The sequence below is a fragment of the Neophocaena asiaeorientalis genome, unplaced genomic scaffold (genome assembly GCF_003031525.2).
Source record: "Neophocaena asiaeorientalis asiaeorientalis breed wild unplaced genomic scaffold, Neophocaena_asiaeorientalis_V1.1 scaffold29, whole genome shotgun sequence".
Taxonomy (NCBI): Eukaryota; Metazoa; Chordata; class Mammalia; order Artiodactyla; family Phocoenidae; genus Neophocaena; species Neophocaena asiaeorientalis.
The window spans coordinates 3,437,068-3,463,114 of record NW_020174423.1 but is presented as its reverse complement, the minus strand read 5'-3'; the positions used below and the strand labels follow the sequence as shown (position 1 = coordinate 3,463,114).

General features: G+C 35.4%; 1 protein-coding gene across 1 annotated transcript in view; it reads left to right on the top strand.

Moving 5' to 3' along the window:
- Positions 1-26,047, top strand: part of VPS13B (vacuolar protein sorting 13 homolog B) — an 816,084-nt gene that overhangs the window by 326,025 nt on the left and 464,012 nt on the right. The window contains exons 20-21 of the mRNA XM_024756522.1: positions 3,808-3,917; positions 9,958-10,105. Of these exons, the coding sequence (XP_024612290.1) occupies positions 3,808-3,917; positions 9,958-10,105 (258 nt within the window). The remainder of the gene's footprint in view (positions 1-3,807; positions 3,918-9,957; positions 10,106-26,047) is intronic.

Here is a 26,047-nt window from a genome sequence, read left to right as displayed (position 1 = left end):
CTATCTCAGATACATTCTAAATTATCTTACTGTGTTTCTTCTATTTCATTAATTTTCTCTTCAACTATGTCTAATCTGCTATTTAACCTGTCCAATGAGTTTTTTACTTCAAAAACTAAATCTGTCATTTCTGTAATTTCCATTTTTCTTTAAAATGTGTTCTTTGCTGATACTTTCTCATTGTTTGTTCCCCTTCATGATTGCATACTTTTGTATTTTAAACGTTTTCTACATAGCTGTTTTTTTAGAAAATATTTATTTGGTTGCATTGGGTCTTAGTTGCGGCAGGTGGGCTCCTTAGTTGCGGCTTGCCAGCTCCTTAGTTGCGGCTTGCCAGCTCTTTAGTTGTGGAGTGCGAACTCTTAGTTGTGACATGCGTGTGGGATCTAGTTTCTGGACCAGGGATTGAACCCAGGCCCCCTGCCTTGGGAGCGTGGAGTCTTAACCACTGCGCCACCAGCGAAGTCCCCATAGCTGTTTTTCTGTATTCAAATATCTTTAGTGCTTGAAAGTCTAAACTTGTTTGTTCTTTTTTCTGACTCTTGCTCACTTGCCTTCTGCAGTGCTTGCTGATTTTTTTTGTTATGGAACTCATTCACGGATCTTAATTTGTGGCTGTTATGTTTCAGTGAATTGGAGACATCTCTCAAAGAGAAAAATTTATTCTGCATTTTGCTAGTGGCTATAAGGATATTCCTCAGCAAGAAAATCTAAAGCTCATCTACCTCTCTTTTCTGTTGTCCCCATTTTGAGAATCCCAGTTATATTCTCCCTCATGTCACCTGCACCTGTTTTTTAATGTTCCCTTTTCAAAAGTCTTTTTGGTAATTATTTTGGTGTTTACGTCCATGTTTTTAAATAACTTGGCCCAGCCACTCCGCGGCATGTGGGATCTTCCCAGACCGGGGCATGAACCCGTGTCCCCTGCATCAGCAGGCAGACTCTCAACCACTGCGCCACCAGGGAAGCCCTCTTGCTCTTTCTTGATTGTTCATTTTACAGCATTATTCATTGCTATCTTACTGTGGAAAATGATAATTGGCTAACTTTTACCCTCTTCAGTGCCCATCACACATTCCTCTTATGTACCCATACCCCCAGTAATCAAATGTATGATATTGTTGTATTATACATTTGATTAATCAATGAATTCATTTTTTTCAGAATTTACATAGTTCTGTCTGTAGATATTATTCATGGTATGGTCATGTTTATCATATGGTTAGTTATCCTTTTCTTTATAACATTTGTTTTTCCTGTATTTATTAATTGTTTGTTGTTTCTAAGTTTTCCATATACTTGTCACTAATTCACTGTTGTCATCCTGGGTCACTTTTTTCCTGTGTTGGATCCTTTGTCTTCTGGATCCCAAAGTTTTTTTCTTGTGGTAATTCCTTCTTTTGACGAAATACATTCTTTATTATTAACCACGTATTATTTTGGTGTCTTTAATATTTATGTGATATTAATTATAAAATATTATGGGCTTATGTGACAGCAAGCAGTTCATAGTAATTTAAATCTAAATGTAATTTTATTTCTGTATATGGATTTTAGAAAAGTCTTTTAACTTTTATGATTGAATTATGTATTCTTGAATTTAAATGAATTTTTGAACTCTATTTAAATGTGTTCAACACATTTCTTTAAAATAAAAAGGATTTGATTAATAGTCTTTCATATTTCAGGCCAAATTCTGTTTCTCACCTAGTAACATATTTTGATAGAATGAGTTGTTTAAAACAATAACACTATTCAAATTAGCTCTTGCTATATATACTCATATATCTAGGTGCTATATTTTTGTTAGTTTGTGGAGTTGATAGTCTCTGGCATAGTAGAGCTGTTAGAATTATTTGAAAACTGGATATAATTTTGGGAGTCTTATTTTCCTTAATATAATATAGCATGTTAAGCCTTTATTCTATATTATTAGTGGTATTTGAGAAATAGGAGAATTTAGGTTCTTATGAGGAATCTGCATTCTATTACAGGAAAAAATATATATTGAATTGTATTTTCCAATTGACTTCAGTTATGATCCCCCCGTTTTGGAGTCATCTTGTATTTAGCTCCTCCCCATCATTCCTTTCTGATATGTGTATTTGAGTGAATCATTGCTCACTAGCACATGCTTTGTTACATGGAAGGAGGGATTGCTTATGTTGTCTCAGCATGTTGCCTAGGAATCTATACCGATTTTGGGTTCCTGGGAGAAGTAGCAATGTAAAGTAGAACAGGAGTACACATGGCAAATTTCATTTGAAAATTCTGTGCAAAGCTTTGAAAAAGGGGGAAATTTCTCTTTTGCTTGCTTTGTCTCCTCCATCCTTTTACCTCAGTCTCTTTGTGGTTCACTTTTCATAGGACTTGGTATTAATACTAATTGTACTAGCTGTTTTAATTATCTGCAATATTATAGAACAAATGGGCTTTTTTCAACTAACCTGAGAATCTGTCTACCATTTATTGTGATTCTTTTTTCAGCTCCTACTACGTGGAAGGTACTTTTTCAGTTGCTGGAAATACAGTTGAGAGCAAAGCTGACTAATATCCCTTCCTTCATATTCTGTACATCCTAGTGGAGCTAATACTATTTTTATCAAAAAATATATGTAGAAATGCAAAATCTTATTTACAGATATACATGACCTGCCCCACATAAATTAAGAATGGGATATCCTGCTTTAGTTAAGTTTATGTGAGCTACTTTTTATTAGAGAGGGACAAAAATGTTTTAGTTAGTAGGATGGAATTGCAACTTGTTACACTTCAGTCTTTGTGTTTCATGTCAGAATGTTAGCCTGCATTTCATCTAGGCAGCTCTCTCTCTTTGCTTCTGAACATTTAAAGCTGTAATTTACAGTGATTTATTAAGTGGTTATAATAATGCTTCCTTTAATATCATGAGTTAGTTCTGTAATATAACCAAAGAAGGGAGATAATATTCCCTTCTCATGGCCAATATAGAAATTGCTGTTTGCCTAAAAAATAAAGTTTATTAATATTTTTTAAGGGCAAATGCACATTTAATGAGATATAATTCACATTCCATAAAGTACATTATTTTAAAGTGCATAATTTAGTGGTTTTTAGTATATTTGTAAGGTTGTACAGCAATCACCATTTTCTAATTACAGAACATTTTCATCACTCCCAAAAGAACCATATATCTACTAGCAGTTATTTCCCATTCTTTCCTCCCCCCAGGCCCCAGCATCCACTGATCTACTTTTTTCTTCATGGTTTTGCCTGTTCTGGCTATTTCATGTAAGCGGAATCGTATAATACGTGGTTTTCTGTAACTGGCTTGTTTCACTTAGCATGTTTTCAAGGCTTATCCATGTTATAGCATGTATCAGTACTTCATTCCTTTTCATGGATAAATCGTTTTCCATTGTGTGATTCTGCTACATTTTGCTAATCCATTCAGCAATTCATCATGGACATTCATGTTTTCCCACTCGTCGGCTATTGTGAATAATGCTGCTATGAAAATTTGTGTACAAGTTTTTGCGTGGATATTTGGTTACAGTTCTTTTGGTATATACCTAGGAATAGAATTGTTGGGTCATATTGTAACTGTATATTTTTCTTTCTGAGGAAATGCCAGACTATTTTCCATATTATTTGCATTATTTTATGTTGCCACCAGCAGTATATGAAGGTTTGAATCCCTCCACATCCGTGGCAACACTTACTGTTGTTCATCTTTTTTATTATGGCTCTCCTACTTATTGGTGTAAAGTGACATCAAGCTTATTATTTTTAGGAGGAATGTAACAATTTAAAAATCTTGTTTTTTAGGTGCCGTACTTCTTTGTAATGTACAAGGACTAGCAGTTAATATTGACCCTATCTTATACACCTGGCTTATTTATCAACCTCAGAAGCGAACCAGTAAACATATGCAGCAGGTGAGAAATTTTTATAATTCTCTAAATAATTTTTTTTCTTATTTGTTAGAGTTATATGTTTCTTCTGTTGATTTTATTTATGGAGGTACCAGAATTCTACCCCTTTCAAGCAATTCTACTCTTTAATTTCTGTACAAGAAATTACAGTTCAAAGTAGAGTTGCATTGATTGTTAAAGGGACTTGGTCTACAATTGCTTGTAAAGCAGATACTTTAGAGAGACTAGGTTAGGTAGTCCTATTTTAATGGCTTATTTTCCCTCATAGTCCCTACATGTTTGTTCTCAGAGTGTCCAATACATAATAATTGCTTAGAAAATGTTAGCTTTCATTTTCATTATCTCTACATTTCTTCTTCATCTGTAGGTTTATTCAACAAACATGCATTGAGTGTGCCTAACTCTGGTATTGGGATGGTTGGTGCAAAAGACTTGGCATATGTGTGTGTTTAAAGGGGTCTAAATTACAAAGCAAAAGGAGCTAATTATAGTCCCCTGAATACTTACGTGTAATTCTCTATGTGTAATTCTGACAGATGGGTTTTATTATTCGCATTTTAAAGATGAAGAAACTGATGCTTATGGAGATTAACTTACCTATTTTCACACATCTAGTATATCTCAGAACTAAGAATTTTTTTTTTTTTTACATTATTTTATTTTATTTATTTTTTTGCTGTACACGGGCTTCTCAATGTGTGGCCTCTCCCGCTGCAGAGCACAGGCTCCGGACGCGCAGGTTCAGCGGCCATGGCTCACGGGCCTAGCCGCTCTGCGGCATGTGGGATCCTCCCAGACTGGGGCACGCACCCGCATCCCCTGCATCGGCAGGCAGACCCTCAACCACTGCGCCACCAGGGAAGCCCTTTTTTACATCTCTATTGGCGTATAATTACTTTACAATGGTGTGTTAGTTTCTGCTTTATAACAAAGTGAATCAATTATACATATACATATGTTCCCATATCTCTTCCCTCTAGAACTAAGAATTTTTGAGGCCAAATTTATGTGATATTGAATTGCATTTTCCCATTGACTTAATTGTAATTTTGTAACATTCTACTTGGAATAGCTTTGTATTTTTTTTCTGAGGTAACTTAAAGCTAATTTATAGGAGAAAAGTGTATAATTTTATATTTACATAAGAATATAAAAATTAACTAAAAAAGTGCAACCCGTGTCTCAAGGAGCATCTTTTTAAAAGTTTTTCTTCATTTTGTCCTAAATTCATTTGAAACTTCTGCCATCCCTTCTCCATTTCATGCTTCCTTTTATCAAATACATACAGAATACAGTGCAGTATTCTAGGTACTGGGGCTATAGAAACAGAAATCGTGGTTGAGAATATCCCTTCCTCTAGAGGTATTTAGTGTATTTGAGAATGTGAAGGAATGTAGTAGTAATGCCATTCTTGGTACCTCCCTTGGTATCCATAGGGGATTGGTTCCAGCCCTCCCTCCCCTGTGGATACCAAAATCCACGATGCTTAGGTCCCTTGGTGTAGTACAGTTGGCCCTCTGTATCCTCGGGTTCCAGATCAACAGAGGGCTGACTGTAATTGCTATGTTAGATGTATTTACAGGAGTATATGAAAACATAAAAGGAAACATTCTCATGATCAGGTGAGGATGGGTGTTAGAAGGAGGAATTGACAATTGAGGTGAGCGTCATAAAAGTAAGCCAGACAAGGAAGGTTGTTCTAGACTAAACTGTGAGCAGAGGCAAAGACGATGGAGTAACTTGGCAAGAAAGGGACCTTCAGTGTTTCCAGGCTAGAGCCAAGTGTTCTTATAGAGACTGGTAGAAATTGAAAACCAATTCATAAAAGATTTTATTTGTAATGGTAAGTGTTTGAGACTTTATCCCAAAGGGTACAGAGGAAGTATAGGAAACTAATATAAATAGACTTGGATTTTAGAAAGTTTAACAAAATATGGAGTATGAGTAATGGAGAAGTTAAGACGAATGGCAGGGACAAGTTGAGAAAAATTTAGTTGTAAATTTTTTTCTTACTGAGATATAATTGACATATAACATATTAATTTCAGGTAGCAACATAACAATCCAATATTTGTATATATTGCAGAATCACCACTATAAGTCTAGTTAACATCCATCACCACACATAGTTAAATAATTTTTTCCCTTGTGACAAGAAAATATTTACTCTCCTAGTAACTTGCAGATATACAATACATATTATTAACAATAGTCATCATATCGTATACTACGTTTTATGACTGGAAGTTAGTACTTTGCCTTTACCCATTACACACACCCCTCCCCCAATCCCCCTGTCTCTGGCAAACACCCTCTCTTCTCTGTATGAAGAATTTGATGTTTTGGGTTTTTTGGGTTTTGTTTTGTTTAGATTCCACATATAAATGTGGTATTTGTCTTTCTTTGTCTGACTTAGCAGAATGGCCTCAAGGTCCATCCATGTTGTCACAAATAGCAAGATTTTCTTATTTTTTAGGGCTGAATAATGTTTCATTGTATTATAAATTTTTCATTGGTTATTTTATAAGTGATGCAGTTATCTCCAGTACACCATAGATATCCCTGAATGTCAGGTAGCGTTCTAGCAGCTTAAGTAAATTATACATTTGTTTGATTGATACAAGTACCTTCAAAGATTTTGATTTTTTATTTTACTTTTATTATATTGTTTCATAAGTATTTTTAAGTTAAATATAAATATATATATTTCTCTAAGTTCAAAACTAGTAGTTTCATTTAAAAGCTAAACAAATAAATACCCATAATCCTAATCATTCAGTTACAAATAATATTGGGATAAATATCTTCATATTTGCATTTTTCTTTAATTATTAACTTAGAATATATTTTTAGAAGTGTAACTAGTAACTTTAGGCATGTGGTTTAGCATATTTTAAGGCCTTTGTAATATTGCCAGTTTGCTTCCAGAATTGGTGTACAGTTTATATTTTCGTCAGCACTTTATAATATTACTATTTTGCTACAGTTCAGCATATCTCAAAAATATGCTTTAAAAATGCCTTTAATCTACTATTTCAGTTCTACATTTTCTCCAACATGGAAAATTGAGAGTATAGTTGAACACTATGACCTTATTGCCCAGTTTCAACACCTATCAACCCATAACTAATCATCTTCACTTTTAAAATCTGTTGTGTGAAAAAAGGCTAGTATTCAGTAGTGGTGAAGATGTAGAAAATGGATGGACTCGTTTATTACTGTTGTGAATGAAAATTAATAAATTTGTCAGTGTCTAATAAAATTACACATGACCGTAGCCTATGACCCCAAAATTCCACTTTTTGATAGAGCTGTGTTCTTACAGTGACATTCATATGAGCCTAAGGAGTCATGTATAAGCCTGTCCTTGCGGAATTCTTTGCAATGGTGTAAAATTGGAGACAACCTAAATGACTGTCTCTAACGAAGCAAATAAATAAAGCATGGCACATTAACATGATGTATTATTTTTTTGTTAAAAGTTATTCAATAGGTTTTAGTATGGAAGTCTCAAAATTGATTCAAAAATCAATTTCCCAAGGACATACGTAATATGAGAGTACTTATATTTTTCCCAAACCACCCTGCATATATTACATATTATATATTATCTATTATATATCATATATTATATATAGTATACATTATAAACTATAAATGGCATATGTGTAAGTAAATATGGGTGTAAAATATTAAAGGATTGTATCAATATCATAATAGTGATTGACTCTGGGAGGAATGGGCAGTTAGCAATCAGAGGGGATTTTAGCTTTATCTGTAATATTTTACTTTTCTCCTTAAAAAAAGCAAATATGATAAATTGTTAATTGCCAGTAATTATTGGTTATAATGAAAATATGGATGTTCTTTTATTCTTCATAATTTCCTATATTTTTACATTTATTAAATTAATAAAGGAAAATTTTATAGGAAGAGGGACAAAAGGCTTTTTAGGTATTTGGGGACCACAGGATACTGATGGGGCAACAATAGGACAGATATGGGACTAGGGTACAATGGAAATTTGGGGGAATATCCCGTACCATAAGGCAGAAGAATGTAAGTAGAGCAACAGGCGGTTGCTAAAAATAAATGCTCCTTCTTTTGATATTTTTGACTGGGGTCTTCATATTTCCAAAAAAGCACCAGGGAAGCCCTAGAAAGGGTTTTTATTTGGCCTTTTACTGTATTTTTACTGATGTGAAAATGCACCCAGAGTCTCAACCACCAAAAGAAAGATTTTTTTGTTTGTTTGTTGTTGGGTATTTCCAATATCATAGCTTCCATCAATCTCATCTTTCACCTATTGTGCATGAATTAAATATCACACTATACAGCACGGAATTTTTCTGTAATTACATATTATATATTAATTTTGGTTCTAAACTTGGTCCTAACTTCTTTGAGTGCTTCATCAATTCCAGGTTTATAAATGATGTCCAGGAAATTCAAGGGATTATGGAATCACTAAGTGTTAGAGCACAAAGGGATTTTCTAGTAGACATCTCCACCCCCTTGTTTTATAGATGAGCAAGTTTAAATTAGACTCAGCATTTCTTATCTAGCTCTTAAATATTATTTCCTATTTAGATTTGTAAAAATATTATCAGTTTGACTAAATACTTAACATGAAAGCAGATATTCTTCATTGTGGTGTTTCCCACAATATATTTAATCTTTCATTTTCTCATCATCAGTTTTCTTGTCCTTTTACTCACCCTAGGGAACAACTTGTAAAATAATTTGGCTTTTTTTCCATTATATTATATGGTTATATAACGTACCTATGTTCTCATTGAAATATTTATTCATAATTTAGATAATATTAAATAGTTACCATAAGTTGGGTGAAACTTAAAGTTGGATCTATAAAAGTGTGGATGTTGTAGTGTTGAGGGTAACATTAGACCACACTCCAGCCTAACCAACCCCCTTCAGATTCACCATCTGATGCAGCTGTATCACAGTTATCATCTGTTGTTTCCCAAGCTGCAATTTCCTCCTCAATTTGTGGCTAAAACCCAACATTTGATGATTGTTTTCCACTCAGTTCAACATTGATCTTTGATCCTGAAGAAAACTTAAAAATAACCTTTTTTTTTTTGGCCAAAAATCTGACAAGATTGTATTGGGCGTCATCAGCAGTAACATCAGACTTTATTTCAGTGAATAAAGATGAAACAGCTGCTTTATTGTCCAGCTCAGCACTCATGTATTCAATATAGGATCGTAATGTTTTCCAGCTTTCTCTAACTATAGATACTTTTCTGTGCTTTCTAAATATGCTGTGGATATCACTTTGTCAGATGCAATATAGAGATTTTCAGCAATTCTCAAAAAAATTGGATTGTCCATATTAACATGTACCTAATCAGTTTATAGAAATACTTCCCTAAAATATCATTTTATAAGGATAACTTTTCATTTACTAGTGATCATAATTTTCAAAGTTAATTTTAGTTTTGATTTGCCTCTAACATGTTACCTTTATACTTCTTACTAAAATTTATGTTAAATTTTAATTAATTCCAAGCTCTCTTGGTTTTTGCACAGAATTCTAATTTAAAATTGAAATTGTTAAATGTTCCTGTGTGAGTGTGTGTGAGAGACAGTGACCAAGAGGGAGGGCAAGAGAGATTGACTGATTCATTGATTTAAAATAATAAAGCCCCATGTATAGCATGGGGTATGTAGTCAATTATAATATCTTTGTGTGGTGACAGATGATAACTAGACATATCATGGTGATCATTTTGTAATGTACAGAAATATCAAATCACTGTGTCATGCACTTGGAACTCACATAAAGATGTACCTCAGTTATACCTCAATTGAAAACAAAATATGTAGACACTGGGGGAAAATTTATCAAAATGCTAATGATGGTTATCTCTGGGGGGGTAGGGATTATGGGTGATTATTAATTAAAAATGAATAAAGCCTCAACCACAACATGTGACGGACTTTCTTCAATGATGCTGTGTTTAACCTTCTCTGCTTAAGAAATAGTAAATAATTCAGTTTTTCATTTGACTCTCTCCAGCAGCCTGTGATAGCTGTTCCTCTTGTTATGCCAATTAGCAGAAGGAAGGAGGATGAGGTGTCTGTTGGAAGTGCACCCTTGGCAAAGCAACAGTCATATCAGGCCTCTGAATATGCCAGCAGCCCTATAAAAACAAAAACAATAACAGGTATGTGTCAAGAATTCTAAAGGGTCTGTGATTTCACCCTGCCTCTAAGCTAAGAAGTTTTCCAGGCCATAATTTCATGAATGCTGCCCAGAGACACAAGAATCCTGGAATGGAGACAAAGGACTTTATTATCTATAGCATTAGCAGTTACCGAAGTATTAGCATTTTTTTGTGTCCCTGCCCTAAGCCTAATTCCTACAAGATGGCACGAAGAGGGCCAAGTGATACCTGTATACAGTGGATTATATTACAGGAGAGGAACCTGAACTTTATAATGGGTAGAAATTATGCCTGCCATTTTCTCTAGTGGGAGGCCCTATGTGTACCTTACAAGACTGTAAGCAAACCTGCTCTTTGTTCAGAAGGAAGACAATATCTTTGTCTTCTGAGGCTGTACACTGTACAGATATCCTTGAAAATAACATTGGAAACAAAGGCATTGACTGCCTCTACTTGTAAGACAGGCAAAACCACAAGAGACCCATGGAAAATCATCTCCCAATAATATCATTATGTTCCTTCTTAAAGTGAATTCTTGCAATCCACCCTACATCTCAGTCTTCTTTCCTTCCCCCTTCTATTTGTTAGCTAGATCACCTATGCAAATATAAAACATATTCTTACATAAAATAATTTCTTTTATTTCCTTTTGTGTAATTAAAAACCCACTTTTTTATTGCTTTATTTATTAAAAAATTTTTTTAACATCTTTATTGGAGTATAATTGCTTTACAATGGTGTGTTAGTTTCTGCTTTATAACAAAGTGAATCAGTTATACATATGCATATGTCCCCATATCTCTTCCCTCTTTTGTCTCCCTCCCTCCCGCCCTCCCTATCCCACCCCTCTAGGTGGTCACAAAGCACCTAGCTGATCTCCCTGTGCTATGCGGCCGCTTCCCACTAGCTATCTATTTTACGTTTGGTAGTGTATATATGTCCATGCCACTCTCTCACTTTGTCACAGCTTACCCTTCTCCCTCCCCATATCCTTAAGTCCATTCTCTAGTAGGTCTGTGTCTTTATTCCTGTCTTGCCCTTAGGTTCTTCATGACCACTTTTTTTCTTAGATTCCATATATATGTGTTAGCGTATGGTATTTGTTTTTCTCTTTCTGACTTACTTCACTCCGTATGACAGACTCTAGATCCATCCACCTCACTACAAATAACAATTTCGTTTCCTTTTATGACTGAGTAATATTCCATTGTATATATGTGCCACATCTTCTTTATCCATTTATCTGTTGATGGACTAAGATCAGGAACAAGACAAGGTTGCCCACTCTCACCACTGTTATTCAACATAGTTTTGGAAGTTTTAGCCACAGCTGTCAGAGAAGAAAAAGAAATAAAAGGAATCCAAATCGGAAAAGAAGAAGTTATGATTTCATTTTAAGTAGTGTTTTAAATTTCTAATGTTTTCCCTTAGATATTCAGATTTATTCCATATAACTCATATATCCCCAACCATATTAAAAGAGGTTTTATATTTTCAGTAACTCGAAAACACTTACTGAATATCTATAATGGGCAAGACTCTGTTGTAAGTAATTTTGAGGGTAGGAATATTAATAAGACATGATCCCTGCCCTTAAGGAATCTAAAATATGATCATATACACAAGGAAGTTCAAGCTAACATTTGTGGTTTAGAAGAAAAGTTAGTTTCCTTACCGTATTTAAAAACAACAGCAGTAAAAATGCTAACATACATTTTTGTGCAGTTTTATACATAACTATTATTCTGTGTTCTATTACTTTTCTTAAAATAGGATGTTATGTTTATTTTGTGGAATCATTAGACTTCCACCTGTCAGTATCCACAAGCCTGTTGATATGTTGAGATTTTCTTTACCAATTGATAAAAATGCTTTTGCTTATTTTTTGTATTATAGGAGGATGATCTGTAAGTTGTATTGATTTTTTAATATAAAAGTAGATATTTCCTTTCGATACCATGCTAGGTTTCAGACTTTAGATCTCTTGAACTGGTAGGTTACATAATGGTTTATAAATATCACCTCTTAATAAGATAAAATAAATGTCCACTAAGTATCAATTGATAAAAATAAGTTTAATTTTATATGCATATTAACCACATATTCTGACCTCCTGCTTTACTATTTAGTCCAGTTTTTTAAATCACACTGTATAATTGATGTAAAGTAATTGTTAAGGACAACTAAAGATGACAGAAAATACTTATGATTTAAATGAAATTACATGACAGAACTATGTAGAAAATATCATAGATTTTAGAATGCATTTGCTATGCATGGAGAAGTTTCATAGATAAATTCACATCTCGTATCAGTTACCTATCAATTCATGAATTATATCGGTTAATATCTGAGATTTATTTTGCTTTCATATACTTTCCCACTTAATTATAAGAAATTAGTATTTTATTTTGAATAAATTAAGAAAAACCCCAAACATAATTTCTCATCAGTAATTATTACTTTATAATCTAAAAACATAAACACATTATTCTTTTTAAAAAATTTTATTTATTTAGTCTTTAAATTTTATTGGAGTATAGTTGATTTAAAATGTTATATTATTTTCAGATGTACAGCATAGTGATTCAGTTATACATATACATATATTCATTCTTTTCCCATATAGGTTATTACAGAATGTTGAGTACAGTTCCCTGTCCTATACAGTAGGTCCTTGTTGGTTATCTATTTTATATATAGTAGTGTGTGTGTGTGTGTGTGTGTGTGTGTGTGTGTGTGTGTTAATCCCAAGCTCCTAATTTATCCCTCCCCCCCACATTTCCCCTTTGGTAATCATAAGTTTGTTTTTGAAATCTGTGGGTCTGTTTCTGTTTTGTAAATAAGTTCATTTATATCATTTTTCAAAATTAGATTCCACATATGAGTGATATCATATGATATTTTCTTTGTCTGACTTACTTCACTCAGTATGATAATCTCCAGGTCCATCCATGTTGCTGCAAATGGCATTATTTTGTTCTTTTCTATGGCTAATATTCCATTTTAAATATGTACCACATCTTTATCCATTCCTCTATTGATGGACATTTAGGTTGTTTTCATGTCTTGTCTATTGTAAATAGTGCTGCAATGAACATTGGGGTGCATGTATCTTTCCGAATTATGGTTTTCTCTGGATACATGCCAAGGAGTGGGATTGCTGGATCATATGGTATCACCTCACACTGGTCAGAATGGCCACCATGAAAAAGTCTACAAACAATAAATGCTGGAGAGGGTGTGGAGATAGGTGAACCCTGCTACACTGTTGGTGGGAATGTAAATTGGTACAGCCACTATGTAGAACAGTATGGAGGTTCCTTAAAAAACCAAAAATAGAAGTAACATAGGATCCAGCAAATAACACATTATTCTTTATTTCAAATTACAAATGTGAACTGTGGTTCTTTGCATTTGAGTTGTGGATATTTGCTTTTTCTGTCTTTAGTGTTTCCCCATCTCTAGAACCCTTAGGTTATATATCCTGTAGGTATTTTCCTTATAGGTGAGGATGTCTATGTATCACCAGATATTTACTCAAGCAAGCATAACAATGAACAGTTATCAAATTGATGCCTGTGCTTGCTTGTTTTTGGACTGTGGGCATTTGTAGAAAGTAAAAATCCCTGGGTATAACATTTCTACTTTCTGACCAATGTATCTTTGCCCCTTGGATGCCACCATTTTCACTTCTTTGGAAAGCTTGTTGGTATTGTTCTCTCTTTTGAGAATGCTCTGTACTAATCATTTTCTTTATTTAGAATTATGTTTCAAAATTTTCTGTTTTATATTTAATTAGAGTATACAGCTCCTGTTTTGGTTTTATGTTAAAAATGCTTTATGAGTCCTTTGAATTTGTATCTACTTCTAAATGTGGTTATTACTATTTTAATTATTACTTACACTGTATCATAAGCTATAATGAATTTTGTAAGGTATTCATAGCCTTTTACAAACCTTTTTTCTTGTTGTTTTTGTTTTACTATCTTAACCTTTTTAAGTGTATAGTTCAGTTGTGTTAAGTATACAGATGGTCCCCAACTCATCATGGTTTGACTTACAGATTTTCGACTTTATGATGTTGTGAAAGCAATATGCATTCAGTAGAAGCCATACTTCGAATGTGAATTTTGATCTTTTCCCAGGCTAGCGATATGAGGTGGGATTCTCTGGTGATGCTGGGCAGGGGCCGTGAGCCACAGCTTTCAGTCAGCCATGCAACCATGAGGGTAAACAACCAAAACACTCACAACCATTCGACCATTTTGTTTCTTACTCTCAGTACAGTATTCAGTAAGTTACATGAGTTATTCAATTATATAGTATAAAATAGGCTTTGTGTTTGATAATTTTGCCCACCTGTAGGCTAATGTAAGTGTTCTGAGCACATTTAAGGTAGGTTAGGCTAAGCTCTGAAGTTCAGTAGGTTAGGTGTATTAAATGCATTTTCAACTTAAGATATTTTCGCTTTATGATGGGTTTATCAGGACATAACCCATTGTAAGTTGAGGAGGATGTGTATTCACATTGTTGTGAAATGCACGTTTTAATTTTTTAACTGAATTTTACAAGTGGAGAAATGTGTTAATTTATGCTTGAATTCTTATTAAAATAATTTTTAATTTTTACATTCTCAACCTAAGGTCCAAAGTTGGTCTTAAGTTCATCCCCAAGTTATATAGTAGTATTGGCACATGAAGACTGAGGCTTGGTGATATTGCACTGGGCTTGATTTTGCTTTTTAATTATTCATCAAGAAGCAGACATTCTCTTCCAATCTCAATTAACCAATCTTAAGTAGCTGGCTGCAGGGGGAACATGTGCTTGATGGCTGGAAATGTGTTGACAGCAGAACAGCACTGTTTCAGTGATATAGGCACGTAGGGCAGGCCAAGCCAGAATAAAAGCATGTTTCACATGAAGATAATGTATTATCACAAAATTCTAAATGATCTTCTAGAGAATCTGTATATCCTTCAAAACAAGGAAACCACTAAAAACTATGACATCTGTTTACCCTATGTTTTGGAAATGTTATGAACATTAAATTGGAACTCTTGATGAAAATGTCTGTAATGGAGATGAAAACTTTAAAAAGCAGGATCCTTCATAAATGATAGCTCTTTAAAAAATACTAGCCATTTTTATCTTACATGTTTATATATTACCTCTTAAGTCTAAAGCACTGTAAGTACATAGTTAAAATAATAGAAGACCTTTTAATTTGACTCCTTAAATAATACCAAGATAATAGTAAATGAAGACCGGATAATTGATGTAAATTTTAGTAGATAATGCCACAAATTAAACGTATAAAACTTTAGCTTCTGACTGTGATGGAGGAACAGGAACTAGATTTATATTCTTGTTGTAAATAACTAATAAACTGGTCAAAATATATGGGAGAACAAAAAAAGTTTCTAGACATCGGACAGTAGGCAGTGCAATACTGTGATCCCTCGTTAAAGGGAAGCAAATGAGTTGAGCCCTAGGATTATCCTGGCTTTTTGGCTGAAGGCACATTCCAGACCACAGAGCAGGGTGGGATGTATCAAGCTGAACTCAGCTGTCTTGCTGAATTGAGGTTTAGGGAAGCAAAGGGATTGAAGTATAAGGAAGCAGAGATGACTGGAAATTATGGGACAGAGTTTCAGAGAGAGAAAGCTATGCAGCAAAAGAGCTTCAGAGATCAGTGATAGATTTCTCCTTGAGTATTTGCTGAATAGTAAGCTGTGCCTGAATAGGATGAGACTCCACAAAGTTGGGCAAAGGATGACCAAGGACCTATGGTCTGACTGATTCCCAGAGCTCACACATGGCTAAAAGGCATTCAGGTTCCCACTGTGCTTAGTTCACAATTCCAACTGACCATTCGGGACACTCAGTGAAGACCCCAAAAAGATGACACCTCAGTATTGGAGCTAAACTTTCCATAGAGTAAAGCCTACCTAGACTCACCTTAAACACACTTTAAAAAAGCCTCTGAAGAAACCAAAACAGTGAGTGAGTTTACTGCTGGCCAAATGAAGCTCAGTGCTATTAAGAGGAATACAACAAGATCCAGATACATAACAACTTAGAAGTCACAGTGTCAAGCATCCAACCCAAAACTATTAGAGATGCAAAGAAGCAGGCAACTTTGACAAGGAGGAAAACTAGCAATAGGAATAAACTGAGAAATGACAGATGATAGCATTAGCAGGTATATTAAATACTTGTACTTTAAAACAGGTACTATAACTTCAGATGTTTGAGGAAAGATGAATACAATTTGGAGAGAAATAGAAGATATAAAAAGGAACCGTGCCCAACTCTAGAGATGGAAAATATAATATCTGATATCAGAAACTCACTGGGTGGAATTTGCAGTAAAGTAGACATTGCAGAAGAAGAAATAATAAACTTGAAGACATAGCAATAGAAACTTGCCAAATTGGAGCACAAAAAGAATAAAGGGGAAAAATGTACAGAGCTTTAGTGAACTGTCAGATGATAATTAAGTTAGTCACAGTAGATCTCACTAAAAGTTCATGTTTGACTAGATACTTGAAGCAGGTGAGGGAGTGAGGCATGTAGATACCTGTAGAAAACTCATGTGGGATTATATGTATCTCTAGGAAATTGGACATACATATAATCCCACATACTCTCCGCGGCATGTGGGATCTTCCCGGACCGGGGCACGAACCCGTGTCCCCTGCATCGGCAGGCGGACTCTCAACCACTGCGCCACCAGGGAAGCCCCAGTTAGAAAATATTTAATGGTACTTTTAAAAAAATGTAATTTCTAGGTCATAGCAGTCATTTTGTGAGTATTAGCTGCCTCTTTCATTCCTTAATGGCATAAGCAGCCCTAAAATGAGGTCTATGTAAAAATTCCTCTCTAAAACCTAATATATAACCAGCCAACTTCAGAGTATCTTTTTCTTTTTTCTTTTTTTTTTTTGTCAAAGGAATTGTTCTAAATTTTCAGCCCAGTTCCATTGGACTAAGCTAGTTAAGAATTTTGTGTCAGAGCTACCAACGTGAATATACTGGGAAACAGCTCACCTCTGTGATGAGCGTGGAGGTTCTGCCTGGCTTTAATCGGGTGTCACTTCAGTGGTTCAGTTCCTGGCATAAACTCCAAAGGGAAACACTACTCCTGACATGTTTTTTCTTCCCTGATATGTCCTTAAATATATCCTGGAGTCATTCATGCTTCCAACAAAATTAAATTAAATATTTATTATGTTTCAGATATTTAAAGTTTTTGTCCAGCATATGGAAATTCTATTTTATTTAGTTCTCAAAGAGAAATATGAAAAATCTTGAAATTTGAAAAGCACTTTGTTACTTTATGTTACAGATAGTGAAAGTTTTCAGACTTCCTTTTTTTTTAAAGAATCTTTCTTTTGACAATGAACTTGGGCTATTATGTAGAATATTTCTAATTATGTTTTTTTCCTGACCTGATTTCAAAATATAGTATTTTTAAACTAAACAATAATTTAACTGTAATTTTTAAGATTGTATTAAATTTGGCTGAAGGTATCAGAAAATCCTCAGTAACAGTGATTTAAACAAGATTGAATTTTTTTGAAAATATGTGGAAATAATGTAATTTACCAAGGACTTGTATCCAAAATATATACGGGACTCTCAAAATTCAATAATTAGAAAACAGACAACCCATTAAAAAATTTAACAAAATTTTTGAACAAGCACTACACCAATAAAGTTATATGTATGGTAAATAAGCACAGAAAAAGATGCTCAACATCAGTAGTCACCAGGGAAATGCAAATCAAAACCACAATGAGCTACCACTACACACCCTCCAGAACAGACAAATTTAAGAAGACTGACCATACCCAACACTGGTGAGGATATACAGCACCTAGAAGTGTCATATACAGCTGGTAGAACTGTAACATAACAAAGTCACTTAGAAAAACAGTTTGGTAGTCTCTCAAAAAATTAAACTTATATCTACTTATGATATCCTTTCAGTATTTACCTAAGAGAGATGAAAGCATGTGTCCATACAAAGACTTATACTTAAATGTTCATGGCGGCTTTTTTTAAAAAATAAAAAAAAAAAGCAAGATTGAATTTTATGGCTCTCATGTGAAAGCTTTGAGTAGGCATCCAGAGGTGTTAAGGTTCTCTAAGATCAGGTACTTTCTTATTCCCCATGGGTGGCCTGTGTTGCCACACTTGCCTTATGGTCCACAATGGATGCTTCAGCCATTTATCATATCTACATTTCAATGAGTGGGAAATGAGTAAAGGGGACGCTTTTATTTCTTTAAATATTGTACAGAAGTTGCACCCTTCACTTTTGCTTCACTTCTCTTGGCCAGAAATTTATCACATGATCATATGTAGCTATGCAGGGGTCTCAGGATGGTAGTCTCTATTCTTTAAGGCCACACACCTGGCCAAAACGTGTGGCTTTTAACTAAGAAAAAAGGGGAGAATAGATATTAGAGGTTATTTAGCTGTCTTTGCCACAACAACTTAAAATAGAATGTTACAAGCTGAGTTTTAGAAGAGAAATAGGAAATAAACATTTTTCTTTTAGTGGGGATACCAGAAGACATAGCTGGTAAAAGTATTTTCATGTCTGAGGTGTGGTTTGGGTTTTTCTCAATGAGAGATAACAGGTTTGGGAGTTATCACCATATGGATTCTAGTCAGAGCCACAGAGTGCATGATCTCTCAAGGAGACCATGCACAGCAAGATCAGAAGAAAGCCCAAATTAAATTCTGAGCAACTTTTCATTAAAGAGTAAGGAGTAGGAGCCAATGGAGAAGATTGAGAAGCTTCATTCTGAGAAGTAGGCAACAAAGGAACGTATGATATATATATATATGACACAAATGAAAGTTTCAAAAAGAGGGTGTCTAACTGCAGGATATGCTGTAAAGTCATCAAGAAAAATGAGGCTGAAAAACTTTAATTGGCCAAGGTCAGTTGGCCAGAGGAGCTTTGGTTGTTAGGGGATGAATGGGAGTTGAGTATGTAGGGGTAGCCTCTGTATACCACGCTTTCAGGAAATTGGACCCTGGAGAAACTTGGGTATGTCAGTAGTTACAGTGAAGCAAACAGGAGAGAAGAAAAAATTAGAGCAACAGTAAAGTTTGGAATAATTTATATACTGAGATCACAGGTCAGGTAGAATGTAAGATCTTATAAACAGATATAAGATTTAACAGATAATTGCCACTTCCTCTGAGAAAGAGGTAAGAAGATAAAGTATATACCATTATATGTCAGTTTAGTTAATTTTCTCTCCACAAACAAGTATTTATGCAGGATAAGTATTGTTATCTTTGCACTGTTACAGAGAATGTAAGAGATTAGGAAATGTATAATTTTTTCAAGTCAAGCCCCTTGTTTTTCACATACAAGGAATATGTTCCTTATACGAAAACAGGACATGACATTACACTTTACCTTCAGTTTTTTTTAAATCAGTTTAATGTATTACTCCAAGTTTGAAATTTCTTCATTGTAAAAAAAAATCATTCCATCCAAGGCAGTATAACTTGTAGGATGGTTTTAAGGAAGGAGATTTCCAAATTTTACTAGTAATATTTGCTCCTGCAGGCACTGATGTATTTTGGATTCTAACTTTTTAATAATTGTGGATTATAAGTAAAATGGGTCATACCAATATAGTTATCCATCTAAAAATGTTTAAGCAATCCTTAATTTGATTAAGCTTGAATGTTGAGCAGGTATGTTCCTAATTATAGTGTGGAAATAGTATTACTGTACAAGAAATACACTTTTGTGGATTTATGTATATTAGAAGTTGCTCACTTTAATCATGTAGCTTAGCATAAAATTCCATTCCTTTGTGATTAATTAGATATTTAGTTTCATTGGAAAATATTAAAGCATGAGAGTACACACTAATGCATAATATGTAATTGATTTTATTCTCTCAGGAGCAAAATACGGTTTAAAAAACATTTTCCCCTTATGGAATAGAGAAAGGTTTAAAATGCATTGAAGGGGACCTTCATGATGGCAGAGGAGTAAGACCTAGAGATAACCTTCCTCCCCACAACTACATCCGAAATACACCTACATGTAAAACAACTCCTAAGAACACCTACTGAACGCTGGCAGAAGATCTCAGACTTCCCCAAAAGCAAGAAACTCCCCACGTACCTGGGAAGGGCAAAAGAAAAAAGAAAAAAAAAAAGAGACAAAAGAATAGGGATGGACCATGCACTTGAAGATCTCAGACTTCCCCAAAAGCAAGAAACTCCCCACGTACCTGGGAAGGGCAAAAGAAAAAAGAAAAAAAAAAGAGACAAAAGAATAGGGATGGGCCATGCACCTCAGAGGGAGCTGTGAAGGAGGAAAAGTTTCCACACACTAGGAGGCCCCTTCACTGGTGGAGATGGGGAGGTGGGAGGGAGGGAAGCTTTGGAGCATGGAGGACAGCTCAGCAACAGGGGTGCAGAGGGCAAAGTGGTGAGATTCCCGCACAGAGGATCAGAGCCAACCAGCACTCACCAGCACGAGAGTGTTGTCTGCTCACCTGCCGCGGCTCGGGCTTCGCTGGTCGGATCCCAGGGAGCGGACTGGCGTTGGCTGCATGAACACAGCCTGAAGGGGGCTAGTGCCCCACAGCTAGCTGGGAGGGAGTCTGGGAAAAAGTCTGGAACTGCCTAAGAGGCAAGAGACCATCGTTCCGGGGTGTGTGAGGAGAGGGGATTCAGAGCACTGCCTAAACAAGCTCTAGAGACCGTGTGAGCTGCGGCTATCAGTGCGGACCCCAGAGACGGGCATGAGATGCTAAGGCTGCTGCTGCAGCCACCAAGAAGCTTGTGTGCAAGCACAGTCACTGTCCACACCTCCCCGTCTGGGAGACTGTGCAGCCTGCCACTGACAGGATCCCGTGATACAAGGACAACTTCCCTGGGAGAACACATGGCGTGCCTCAGGCTGTTGCAACATCATGCCGACCTCTGCCTCCGCAGGCTCGCCCCACATTCCGTACCCCTCCCTCCCCCCAGACTGAGTGACTCAAAGCACCCTAATCAGTCTCTCCTTTAACCCCCTCCTGTCTGGGCGAAGAACAGATGCCAGAGGACGACGTACGCACAGAGGCAGGACCAAATCCAAAGGTGAACCCCAGGAACTGTGCAAACAAAGAAGAGAAAGGGAAATTTCTCCAAGCAGCCTCAAGAGCAGCGGGTTAAATCTCCACAATCAACTTGATGTACCCTGCATCTGTGGAATACCTGAATATACAACAAATCATCCCAAAATTGAGGCAGTGGACTTTGGAGCAACTGTAGACTTCGGGTTTGCTTTCTGCATCTAATTCGTTTCTGGTTTTATACTTATCTAATTTAGTATTTAGATCTTATTATCATTGGTAGATTTGTTTATTGATTTGGTGGTTCTCTTTCTTTGTGTGATTTTGTCTGTATAGCTTTGCTTTTACCATTTGTCCTAGGGTTCTGTCAGTCGTGTTTTTTTTTTTAAGTATAGTTTTTAGTGCTTGTTAGCATTGGTGGATTTGTTTTTTTGGTTTGGTTGTGCTATTCCTTCTTTCTTTCTTTTTATATTTTTAATTTTCTTATTTTTAATATTTATTTTATATTTTAATAACTTTATATAATTTCATTCCTTTCTTTCTTTTTCTCCCTTTCCTTCTAAGCCATGTGGATGACAGGGTCTTAGTGCTCTGGCTGGGTGTCAGGCCTGAGCCTCTTTATAGCTTTGCTTTTACCATTTGTCCTAGGGTTCTGTCAGTCGTGTTTTTTTTTTTAAGTATAGTTTTTAGTGCTTGTTAGCATTGGTGGATTTGTTTTTTTGGTTTGGTTGTGCTATTCCTTCTTTCTTTCTTTTTATATTTTTAATTTTTTTATTTTTAATAATATTTATTTTATATTTTAATAACTTTATATAATTTCATTCCTTTCTTTCTTTTTCTCCCTTTCCTTCTAAGCCATGTGGATGACAGGGTCTTAGTGCTCTGGCTGGGTGTCAGGCCTGAGCCTCTGAGGTGGGAGAGCAGAGTTCAGGACACCGGTCCATCAGAAACCTCCCCCCTCCACATAATATCAAACGGCAAAAGCTCTCCCAGAGCTCTCCATCTCAACGCTAAGACCCAGCTCCACTCAGCAACCAACAAGCTACAGTACTGGACACCCTATGCCAAACAATTAGCAAGACAGGAACACAAACCCACCTATTAGAAGAGAGGCTGCCTAAAATCATACTAAGTTCACAGACACCCCAAAACACACCACCAGATGTGGTCCTGCCCACCAGAAATACAAGATCCAGCCTCATCCACCAGAACACAGGTACCAGTCCCCTCCACTAGGAAGCCCCCATAACCCACTGAACCAAACTTACCCACTGGGGCCGGACACCAAAAACAGCAGGAACCACGAATCTGCAGACTGGGAAAAGGAGACCCCAAACACAGTAAGTTAAGCAAAATGACAACACACAGAAACACACAGCAGATGAAGGAGCAAGGTAAAAAGCCCACAGGATCAAACAAATGAAGAGGAAATAGGCAGTCGACCTGAAAAAGAATTCAGAGTAATGATAGTAAAGATGATCCAAAATCTTGAAAATAGAATGGAGAAAATACAAGAAACGATTAACAAAGACCTAGAAGAACTAAAGAGCAAACAAACAATGATGAACAACACAAGAAATGAAATTAAAAATTCTCTGGAAGGAATCAATAGCAGAATAACTGAGGCAGAAGAACAGATAAGTGACCTGGAAGACAAAATAGTGGAAATACCTACTGCAGAGCAGAATAAAGAAAAAAGAATGAAAAGAATAGAGGACCATCTCAGAGACCTCTGGGACAACATTAAATGCACCAACATTTGATTTGTAGGGGTCCCAGAAAAAGAAGAGAAAAAGAAAGGGACTGAGAAAATATTTGAAGAGATTATACTTGACAACTTATAATATGGGAAAAGAAATAGTCAATCAAGTCCAGAAAGTGCAGAGAGTCCTATACAGGATAAATCCAAGGAGAAACATGCCAAGACACATATTAATCAAACTATCAAAAGTTAGATACAAAGAATAAATATTAAAAGCAGCAAGGGACATGCAACAAATAACATACAAGGGAATCCCCATAAAGTTAACAGCTGATCTTTCAGCGGAAACCCTGCAAGCCAGAAGAGAGTGGCAGGACATATTTAAAGTGATGAAAGGGAAAAAACTACAGCCAAGATTACACTACCCAGCAAGGATCTCATTCAGATTCGACGGAAAAAGTAAAACCTTTACACACAAGCAAATCTAAGAGAATTCAGCACCAACAAATCAGCTTTATAAAAAAATCCTACAGGAATTTCTCTAGGCAGGAAACACAAGAGAAGGAAGAGACCTACAATAACAAACCCCAAACAATTAAGAAAATGGTAATAGAAACATACATATCGATAATTACCTTAAATGTAAATGGATTAAATGCTCCAACCAAAGCACATAGACTGGCTGAATGGATACAAAAACAAGACCCGTATATATGCTGTCTACAACAGACCCACTTCAGGCCAAGGGACACATACAGACTGAAAGTGAGGGGATGGAAAAAGATATTCCATACAAATGGAAATCAAAAGAAAGCTGGAGTAGCAATTCTCATATCAGACAAAGTAGACTTTAAAACAGACTATTACAAGAGACAAAGAAGGACACTACATAATGATCAACAGATGAATCCAGCAAGAAGATATAACAATTGTAAATATTTATATACCCAACATAGGAGCATGATATCAATACATAAGTCAAATGCTAACAGCCATAAAAGGGAAAATCGGCAGTAACAGAATAATAGTAGGGGACTTTAACACCCCATTTTCACCAATGGACAGATCATCCAAAATGAAAATAAATAAGGAAACACAAGCTTTAAATGATACATTAAACAAGCTGTACTTAATTGATATTTATAGGATATTCCATCCAAAAACAACAGAATACACTTTCTTCTCAAGTGCTCATGGAACATTCTCCAGGATAGTTCATATCTTGGGTCACAAATCAAGCCTTGGTAAAATTAAGAAAATTGTAGTCATATCAAGTATCTTTTCCTACCACAATGCTATGAGACTAGATATCAATTACAGGAAAAAATCTATAAAAGATACAAACACATGGAGACCGGACAATACACTACTAAATAATGAAGAGATCACTGAAGAAATCAAAAGGAAATCAAAAAAATACCTAGAAACAAATGAAATTGAAAATACAATGACTCAAAACCTATGGGATGCAGCATAAGCAGTTCTAAGACGGAAGTTTATAGCAATACAATCCTACCTCAAGAAAGAAGAAAAATCTCTAATAAACAACCTAATCTACACCTAAAGCAGCAGTTAGAGAAGCAAGAACAAAAGCAATCAGAGAAGGAAACAGAAGGATGAACCAAAAAACCCCAATGTTAGTGAAAGGAAAGAAATCATAAAGATCAGATCAGAAATAAATGAAAAAGAAATGAAGGAAATGATAGCAAAGATCAACAAAACTAAAAGCTGGTTCTTTGAGAAGATTAGCAAAATTAATAAACCATTAGCCAGACTCATCAAGAAAAAAAGGGAGAAGACTCAATAGAATTAGAAATGAAAAGGGAGAAGTAACAACTGACACTGCAGAAATACAAAGGATCATGAGAGATTACTACAAGCAGCTATATATGCCAATAAAATGGACAAGTTGGAAGAAATGGACAAATTCTTAGAAAAGCACAACCTTCCTAGACTGAAGCAGGAAGAAATAGAAAATATAAACAGACCAAACATGAGCACTGGAATAGAGACTGTGATTAAAAATCTTCCAACAAACAAAAGCCCTGGACCAGATGGCTTCACAGGTGAATTCTATCAAACATTTAGATAAGAGCTAACACCTATCCTTCTGAAACTCTTCCAAAATATAGCAGAGGGAGGAACACTCCCCAACTCATTCTATGAGGCCACCATCACCCTGATACCAAAACCAGATAAAGATGTCACAAAGAAAGAAAACTACAGGCCAGTATCACTAATGAACATAGATGCAACAATCCACAACAAAATACTAGCAAACAGAATCCAACATCACATTAAAAAGATCATACACCATGAAAAAGTGGGATTTATCCCAGGAAGGCAAGGATTCTTCACTATATGCAAATCAATGTGATAAACCATATTAACAAATTGAAGGATAAAAACCATATGATAATCTTAGTAGATGCAGACTTTAGACAAAAGTCAACACCAATTCATGATAAAAACCCTCCAGAAAGTAGACATAGAGGGAACTTACCTCAACATGATAATGGCCATATATGACAAACCCACAGCCAACATTGTTCTCAGTGGTGAAAAACGAAACCATTTCCATTAATATCAGGAACAAAACAAGGTTGCCCACTCTCACCACTATTATTCAACATAGTTTTGGAAGTTTTAGCCACAGTGATCAGAGAAAAAATTAAAAGGAATCCAAGTCGGAAAAAAAGAGGTAAAACTGTCACTATACATAGGGAATCCTAAAGATGCTACCAGAAAAGTCCTAGAGCTAATCAATGAATTTGGTAAAGTAGCAGGATATAAAATTAATGCACAGAAATCTTTTGCTTTCCTATACACTAATGATGAAAAGTCTGAAAGAGAAATTAAGGAAACACACCCATTCACCATTGCAACACAAAGAATAAAGTACCCAGGATTAAACCTACTTAAGCAGACAAAAGACCTTTATGCAGAAAACTAAGACACTGCTGAACGAAATTAAAGATGATACAAACAGGTGGAGAATATACCATGTTTTTCTATTGGAAGAATCAACATTGTGAAAATGACTATACTACCCAAAGAAATCTACAGATTCAGTGCAATCCCTATCCAACTACCAATGGCATTTTTCACAGAACTAGAACATAAAATTTCTCA